The following is an 8,910-nucleotide window of genomic DNA, read 5'->3' on the forward strand; positions in this document are numbered from 1 at the left end:
GGAGGGAGGGGGAGGAGGAGGAGGAGGAAGAGGAGGAGGAGGAGGGGAGGAGGGGGGCCATGGGGGAGGGGGAGTCCTGGGGGCAGAGGGGAAGGGGTAAGCAGGGGGCAGGCGACCCGGGCGCCTGGGCCCTGCATCCCCGCTGACGCTGTGTATAGGGCAGAGGGACCCCCCGCCCCCCATAGGTGCTGCGCCCACCCACTGACCCCGTGTGTAGGACAGGGACCCCCAGCGCCCTCCAGGCCCCCCACGACAGGGGACCCGGGCATCCGGGCATGGTACCCCCAACCCCAGCTATAGGGTAGGGCCCCCCCCACCATAGGGGACCCAGAGGTCTGGGCACAGGACCCCCCACTGCCCCTCCCCCAGCACAGGGGACCCGGGCAGGGGGGGCGGGGCCCTACTTGGGTCCTCTGCCTGCGCGGGAGGGTCCCGCTCCTCGTGCGACGGGTCCTTGTGCGACGGGTCCTCGTGCGACGGGTCCTCGTGCGAGGCCGCTGCTACCGGCTCCGGTGCTCCATGGCCCCCCCCCGCCGGGGGGGCCGCTTCGGCGGGGAGAGGGCTCGTGAGCCGGGGCGTCCTCGTGCGACACGAGCCCTCGTGCAGCGCCCGCCGGCCCCGGGCGTCCGAGCCTCCGCCCTGCGCTCCCCCGGGTGCTCGTTACCAGCGCCGCCAGCGAACCGGCCCGGGTTAGCGGCAGCTCGTTAGGGGAACCCCCGGGACCCTCGCGCCCCAGGGTCACCCTTGCGTCAGCCCTGGCCTCCCGCGAGGGGCCATGTGACCCGTCCCCCAGGAGGGGACCCGGGCGCCTGGGTGAGGCCCCCCCATCTCACCCCCCCATCTCACCCCCCCATCTCACCCCCCCATTAAACGCACTCCCCCATCAGCCCGGGACGCCTGGGCCCCTCCCCGGCTGGAGCATCTCTGGGTGCTGGGGGGCGGGGGATTTGGGGCTCCGAGGGGGACCGGGGGGTCAGGGAGGTTTTGGGGGCTCCGGGGAGGTCTCGTGGAGGGGAGGGGCCGCTTCCCCGGACGCCTGGGTCCCCCCTGCTGCCTGGACCCCTCCCCCGCTGGAGCATCCCTGGGTACCAAGGGGGGGGCTGGGGGGTTAGAGGGGTTTTGGGGGTTCGGGGGTTGGGGGAGTCAAGGGGGTCTCATGGGGGGTCAGGCCCCCGGACGCCTAGGTCCCTTCCCCTCCCCTCCCGGATGCCTGGGTCCCCTCCGGACGCCTGGTCCCTCCCCTGGCTGGAGCACCCTGGGTACCGGGGGTTTGGGGGACTGCAGGAGGGGCCGGGGGAATTTGGGGGTCGGGGGGTCTCATGGGGGATGCTTGGGTCCCTTCCCCTCCCCCTCCCGGACGCCTGGGCCCCTCCCCCCGATTGGAGCATCCCTGGGTACCGCGGGGAGGGGGGGGGAGAAGGCGGGTTTGGGGGCTCCGGGGGTTTGGGGGGGTCTCATGGAGGATGGGGTCGCTCCGGTGGTACCAGAGCGGGGGGATGGGCCCAGCTCCCGTCCGCCTGAGTCTCTCCGCCGGGCTGGAGCATCACTGGTTACTGGGGTGGCGGGGGTGGGGGGGTGGGGATGCAGGGGTAGATGGGGGAGGTTTTGGGGGTCCCGGGAGGGCGGGGTGGGTCGGGGAGGGGGAGCCCTTACCGGGGTCGGTACCGGCCGGCGCGGTCGGGCCCGGTGCTGGCGGCGGCGGCTGCGGGCGTGGGAAGGCGGCGGAGGGGGGGAGCACCGCCTCCCGGTGCGGGGGACCCAGGCGGCCGGGGGGGACCCAGGCGGGCGGGGGGGCGGAGGGGGCGGGGTGGGGTAAATGCCGAGAGGGGCGGAATCCGGGGTGGGGTAAACGCGGGGGGAGGTCCGGGCTCGGAGCCCCCTCCCCGCCGGGGCGCCCGGGCTCCTCCCGCCCTCCCGGGTCCCCCCCCCGGACGCCCGGGTCCCTGGGGGGGCTCGCACGGGGTCTCACGTGTGGCATCGCGGGGGGGCGCCCGGGGCTCAGCGGGGCCTTGCACGGGGCCTTGCACAAGCGCTTGCGCGGGGGCTCGCACGGGACCCCACGGGGGTCGCCGGGGCTGGTGCCGGCAGGGACAAGGCCGGGGGAGCGCGGGGGGACCCTCGTGCCCCCCCCGGTGCCCCACGTGCCCCCAGATGTGCCGCGCACGGGGACCGCCTTGCACGGGGACAGCGCGAGGACGGGGACACCCCATCGCGTGGGCACGGCCTCGCACGAGGACGGGGGTACCCATCGCACGGAGATGGCCCTTGCGTGGGGACAGGGCTTGCACGAGGACACACCTCGCACGGGGACCCCTCGCACGAGGGCCCCGTCACACGAGCGGTCTCACTCTGCCCCCCCCGTGGATGGCCATGAGTGCCTTCAGCAAGCGGGGGAGGGGGACAATGGGGGCCCTGGGGGGGGCAGGGGGAATCTGGGGGCCCCGGGTGTGGGTCAGGGTCCCCGTGGGCAGTGGGGGGGTCCCAGGGCGCGTCACGTGTGCGCGTGGCAGGAGGACGGGTCGTGCTCCGCGGCGTCCTGGGGCAGGATGAGGCCCTGGACCGCCCGCTGCTGACCCCATCCCCCAGCTGCCCCTGGGGGGTCCCACGTAACCCCCGTCCCCCAGGTGCTCCCTGGACCCCCAACTGCCCCCCCAGACCCTCAATTGCCCCCTAAGTGGGTTCCAACTGCCCCCCCCAGCTGCCCTCCCAGACCCCCAACTGCTTCCCCCAATCACCCCTCCAACTGCCCCTAAGGGGTCCAAGTGCCCTCCCCAGACCCCAAACTGCCCCTCCTGGACCCCCAAGTGCCCCCAAAGGGGTCTCATGTGCCCCCTGGGCCCCCAACTTCCTTCCCCCACCCTCCAGCTACCCCCCGACTGCCCCTAAGGGGGTCCCAAGTGCCCCCAACCACCCTCTCCCAGCCCCCCAAGTGCCCGCCAGCCCCATCTCCCCCCGCCCCGTGCCCCACGAGATCTCGACTCCGAACACCCAGGTCCCCTCTGCACAACCCCCCCCCGCCATGAATGTGCTCAGCAAGTGGGGCCGCATCTTTATTGGGGGGGTGGAGGAGGGATGCGTGCGAGGCCGCACGAGGGCTCGTGCGAGGGTTGCACGAGGGCCCACAGTGTCCGTGTGAGGCCCGTGCAAGGTTTGCACGAGGCCGTGCGAGGTCACGCGAGGCTGCATGAGGACACACGAGGCACCTGCAGGCCCCGTGCAAAGCCCCAGCGTGACCTCGGGAAGCTGCACCAGGCCTGCGCGAGGCACCGCCAGCCTTGTGCGACGCCTCGTGCGAGGCCTCGTGCGAGGCGGGAGCTCACTTGTAGAGGATGTCGTAGTGGCCGGGGCGGTAGAGGAGGCAGACGCGGGGCTGGGAGCCCTCAGGGAAGACGTGGGGGTTGGTGGCACCGCCCTCCCCCCGGTCCATGTACTCCACCAGGATGGAGACGTGCAAGGCTCGTGCAAGGGCAATGATGTGAATGTGGTCGCTCTCCTTGCACATGGGCTCCACCTCCTGTAAGGGGAAAAGGGGGTCAGGGGGCTGTGTGAGGGGCTCGAGAGGGCACCGGGGGCCGTGCAAAGCTGTGGGAGGGATGCGCGTGGACGACTGGAGGCCGTGCAAAGCCACGCAAGGGCCGTGCAAGGCTGCGTAAGGCCACGCAAAGCTCGGCGAGGGCTGTGCAAGGGCCGTTGGAGGCTGCGCGAAGCCGCGCAAAAGCCATTAGGAGCCACGGAAAGTCATGCAAGGGCGGTGCGAGGTTGTGCAAAACCACGCAAGGGCCGCTGCAGGCCATGCGAGGCTGCGCGATGCCACACAAGGGCCACGGGAGACCGTGCAAGGACCACGTGAAGCTGTGAGTGCTGGGAGGCGGTGCGAGGCCCGCGCGAGGGCCGTACGAGGCCATGCAAAGCCATGCAAGGCTGCGTGATGCCGTGCAAGGGCCACGTGAAGCCACGCAGGGACCCTGGGATGCGATGCGAGACCCGTGCAAGTTTGCACAGGGCTGCAAGATGCCACGCGAAGGCCACAGGAGATGCCGTCGGGACCATACGGAGCTGTGAGGGTGCTGGGAGGCGGCGTGAAGCCCGTGCGAGACCCACACGACGCCTGCGTGACGCCACGCAAACCCGTGCAAAGCTGCAAGACGCCACGCACGAGACCCTGCAAGGACCACGTGAAGCCACGCAGGGGCCCCAGAAGGTGTTGCGAGACCCGCGCGAGGCCGTGCAAAGCCCGCGCGAGGCTGCGTGATGCCACACGAGGACGAAGCGAAGCCACAAGAGGGTGCCGGGAGGCGGCGCGCGGCCCGCGCGAGGCCCTGACCTGCTGGCAGAACTCCTTGATGCTGCGGCCGCCCTCCAGGAACTGCTCGAAGAAGCGGCGGTGGCGCTGGAGGCAGCCGGAGGTCAGCAGGCGCAGGTAGACCACCAGGTAGTCGGAGGTGCTGGGCTCGTTGAAGGCCGCCAGCAGCTCCGGCAGCGGCACGCGGCGCTCCACCCGCTCGATCAGCTCCATGAACTGCCAGGAACACACGTGTCAGGGGGCACACACGTGTCAGGGGGCAGAGGCTGGGGCACACGCGGGGTTACGTGTGCCCTCACGGGGGCACACGTGGGGTCACCCACGCCGTCACGGGGCCATACCTGGGGTTACATGCACTGTCATGGGGCCACACATGGGGCCACAGGCACCGTGTCCCCCTGTGTCCCCATGCCCCCCCATGTCCCGTGCCCCTCCGTCCCCGTGTCCCCACCGTGTTGTGGAAGTCCTCGATGGTGAACTCGGTGAACCCCTGCGCCACCAGCTCCTCCTTGCTGCGGGCGGAGACCTCCTTGAACCTGGGGGGACCCAGGCGTCCGGGGGGGACTCAGGTGTCCGGGGGGTGGAGGGGCATGGGGGACCCGGAGGGTTTGGGGAGGGGGACACACGACACCCAGGGATCCCAGGGGACACCCAGGCATCTGGTGGGGGGGGACACCTGGGGGGGGGCCAAGAGGGACCCGGAGGACTTGGGTGGGGGACACCCAGGCATCCCAGGGGGGGACCCAGGTGTCTGGGAGGGGACACGGAGGGGGCCAAGAGGGACCCAGAGGACTTGGGTGGGGGACACCCAAGTGTCCAGGGAGGACCCAGGTGTCTGGGGGGGAACCCAGGGGTCTGGGGGGGGGATGACCCAGGCGTCCGGGGGGTCCCCGGGCGTGGCGCACCGCTGCAGCTCCTGCCCGTCCTCCAGCAGAGCCTCCAGGTGGGCGAAGCCGAAGGCTCGGTAGAAGCAGTTCCCGTCCGGCCGCGTCTTCCGGATGTAGGAATACTTCTGGAGCAGGTCCTGGGGGGGGACAGTCAGACGGGGGGGGATGTGGGAACACCCCAGGGGACACGGGGACACCCCGGGGGGCACCCCAGGGGATATAGTGCCCTTTAAGGCTCCCACTCCCATACTGGTGCCCCACAGTTGCTCCCGGTCCCATACTGGTGCCCCACAGCTGCTCCCAGTGCCACAACTGTGCCTTAAAGGTGCTCGCAGTCCCATACTGGTGCCCACCTTGATCTTCTGCTGGTAGATGTGGTCGTCCTCGGCGTACTCCTTGTACAGCACCGCCAGTTCCAGCCGCTCTGACACTAGTGGGTTCTGCACCGCAATCTGCGCCCCGGGGGGGGTGTCAGGATTGGAGGCACCCCCCCTAAGCAGGAGGGGAGTGATTTGGGGTCCCCCCCGAGGAGGTTTTTGGGAGGGGGGTGGTTTCTCACCTCTTGCTGGATCCGGTCCTGCTGCGCCATGATGGCCTCATCGTAGGCCAGGCAGTTCACGCCTTGGGGGGGGATACTGGTGTTCAGGGGGCGCCTTGACTTCATAGGGGTCCCCCATAGCCTCTGCACCCCCCAGATGGGTTTGGGGGAATGGGGTGGGCACCCCAAAATGGATCCTGGGGGGTCGGGGGACGGCAGGACCCTGGGAAGATGTGTCTTGGGGGGGGGGGCACTGGGGTGCTATAGGAACCTGTGGGTGGTATTGGGGGACTGGGGGGCTCTATAGTGGTATTAGCATGCTATAGGGGACCTATAAGGGGGTATTGGGGTGCTGGGGGATATGGGGGTACTGGGGTGCTATAGGGATCCTATAGAGGTATTGGGGCACGGGGGGCTGTGGTGGTATTAGCGTGCTATAGGGGACCTATAGGGGATATTGGGATGCTGCTGGGGGCTATAGGGGATATTGGAGTGCTTGGGGGGGCCCTATGGGGGTACTAGGGTGCGATAAGGGGTATTGGGGTGCTATGGGGAGCCCTATGGGGGTATCAGGGTGCTACGGGGGTGCTGCGATGCTACGGAGGGGCTTTAAGGAGGCCTATGGGGGTGCCGGGGAACCATGGGGGTGGCGGGGGGCTATAGAGGGATTGGGGGCCCTACGGGGGGAACCAGGCCCCAGCGCGAGGTCCACTGTAAGACGCTGGGGGGTCCCGACCCGGGGGTCCTGGGGGGGGGTGCCGGGACGCAGGGGGAGGCCCGGGGGGAAGGCCCCGAGGGGATCCCGGCCGGGGCCCGTCGGTACCGTCCGCATCGCCGCCGAGCGGCTCCGGCTTCTGCTGAGGCTCCTCCGCCGCCATCATCCGCCGCAGCCCCTCCCCGCGCAGCGCTTCCGGGTCACCGGCCGCCGCCAGCAGGGCTTCCGGGTCAACCACCGCCCCGCCGGAAGCGCGGCCGGCCCTTAGCAACCTGCTCCAACCTCCCCCGGGGTCTGGCCCGCCCCTAGCAACCGCCTGGGTGAGCGAGAGGCCACGCCCCTAGCGACAAGCCCCGCCCATGAAGACAGCCCACGGGTGGGACGGCACCACCCCTAGCGACAGGCCCCGCCCATGGAGACCGCCCACGGGTGGGACGGCACCACCCCTAGCGACAGGCCCCGCCCATGGAGACCAGCACATCCAAACTCGCCGGCTTGCCGGGGGCATTTGCCCCGCCGGCCCCGTGTTGCCAGCGGCGTTGCCCCTGCCCCGCTCCTACCGCCCCGCCCCGCCGCGCCGCGCCGCGCTCCTTTTCTCTCCCTCGACCCCCTGGCGCGGTCCCCTCCCGCCGCCCGGCTCTGCCCGCGCCGCTCCCCGCCCGCCCCCGCCCGTTCCCCTCCCGCTCCCCGCTCCCCGCTCCCCGCTCCCCTCTGCGCCGCTGCCTGCGGCCGCCTGGCTGCCGGGGCTTCTGGTGCACACGGAGGAACGACCCTTTTCTGCCCCCCGTGCGCTCCTGGCTGTTGTTTTCAGCCGCCGGGCTTGCGGCCAGTGGGTCCGGCCCGGCCCGGCCCGGGGAGGGCGCGATGTGCCCGGGGAGGGGGTGACGGCCGCTGTTCCCCACGGGCGCCAGCTGCGGGCCGGGGCAGCGCGGGCGGGACCCGTGAGGGGAGGCCGGGCCGGGCCGGGCCGAGGGTTTCGCAAGGGCTGGGGGGGGGCTGGCCCCGCCGTGCCGCGGGGCTCTGGCGGGGAGGGCGCTGCCGGCGCGGGGCGGGGAAGGGGCTTCCCCCGGCAGCCGCCTCCAGCCGGGAGCGGCCGGTCCCCGCGGCCGGGGGGCCCCTCCCAGCCGCCCCGCAGCGCGCCCCGCCACGCTGCCGCCGGGCGCTCGGTGCCCCCGCGGGCCGCACGCGTGAGCGCCGTGTCGCGCCGTGTCGCGCCGTGCCGCGCCGTGCCGCGCCGTGCCGCCGGGAAGCCTCGTGGGCGAGGAGCGTCGAGGCCCCCGCCGCCCGCTGCTGGCGGGCGAGGGCCGGGCGGCCGGCGCTGCGGAGGCGGAGGGGCCGGGGCAGCGGGAGAAGCCGCGGGCGCTGCCGGTCTCCCGGCGGTGCCCGGAGCGGCGGTCAGCCGCGCACCCCCCGTGTGCCTCCGGGCCCCTCCCTGCCATGCTGTTACCAAGTTCACTGTATTTTAATTTTTTTTCTTGTCTGTCCTCTACACCTTTGCTTTTCAAATTTTCTTTCTATGTCTACTTTTATCAAGCTCTCATCCCTATTTTTTAACTCTTTCTTGTCTGTTGTGGACCCTGTTGGGCTTTAAATTTACTTTATACGTCTCCGTTTTAGTTTTCTGTCCCTATTTTTTATTATTTTTGCTTGATTTCCATAATCCTGTTGCTTTTAAAATATCATTTCTATGTCTGTTTTTATCCGGTTGCTGTTTCTATTTCCTAATTCTTTCCTGTCTGTCATGAACTGCATCGCTTTTAAAGTTTTCTTTCTATGTCTACTTTTTTCTAGTTAGCTGTCCCTATTTTTCAATTTTTTTACTCTCATAATTCTTTTCTTTTTGAAATTTTGTTTCTGGGTGTACTTTTATCTTGTTTTCTGTCTCTTTTTTTAAAATTTTCATTCTATGTCTACTTTTATCAAGATGTCTCTCCCTGTTTGGTTCCTGTCCATCCTGTACCCCATTGCTTTTAAATTTTCTTTCCTTGTCTATTTTTATCCCGTATTATCAACACTGTGTTCAGCACAAATCCAAAACACAGCCCCATCCTAGCTACTATAGAGAAAATTAACTCTATCCCAGCCAAACCCAGCACAGTCTCCACCCCTGACCGCTGATGTCATGCTCAGGTCCCACACTGTCCAATACATTCTCATTACGCACCACCCCCTTCCCGTCCTTTGATAGAATACACAGGTGTCATTCCTTAGTCTATGGACCACCCCTGTGAAATGTCTGTTAAATGCTCACAAAATGTCCACCGGGTTCCTTCAGTCCATGGCTTTGGGCTCCATCTCTTACGCTGGTCCCTCGGGACAGGAGACGTGGCGTTGCGTGGAGTCACTGGGCACCAAAGCCGGCTCAGGTCGGGTCACCGCTGCGCTTGCGCTGCCGCTTGTGGGGCTTCTCCTCCACTGGTTCAGGTGGTTCCTGCTGCTGTGACCCCCATAACGTGCGACTCAAATC

At 68.5% G+C, this 8,910-nt stretch overlaps 1 protein-coding gene across 1 annotated transcript; it reads right to left on the bottom strand.

Annotated features, from left to right (window-relative positions):
• Window positions 1–3,037: 3,037 nt before the first annotated feature.
• On the bottom strand, window positions 3,038–6,699 carry OTUB1 (OTU deubiquitinase, ubiquitin aldehyde binding 1). Its single transcript, XM_072881418.1, has 7 exons — window positions 6,552–6,699; window positions 5,750–5,811; window positions 5,544–5,642; window positions 5,209–5,327; window positions 4,755–4,839; window positions 4,325–4,519; window positions 3,038–3,514 (listed from the first exon to the last, which is right to left on the bottom strand). Exons 1-7 carry the CDS (start codon window positions 6,607–6,609, stop codon window positions 3,317–3,319), a joined length of 816 nt encoding a protein of 271 aa, XP_072737519.1. The 5' UTR covers window positions 6,610–6,699; the 3' UTR covers window positions 3,038–3,316.
• Between the last annotated feature and the right edge of the window lie 2,211 nt (window positions 6,700–8,910).

This window comes from Ciconia boyciana, chromosome 16 (assembly GCF_034638445.1).
Source record: "Ciconia boyciana chromosome 16, ASM3463844v1, whole genome shotgun sequence".
NCBI classification, from domain to species: Eukaryota; Metazoa; Chordata; class Aves; order Ciconiiformes; family Ciconiidae; genus Ciconia; species Ciconia boyciana.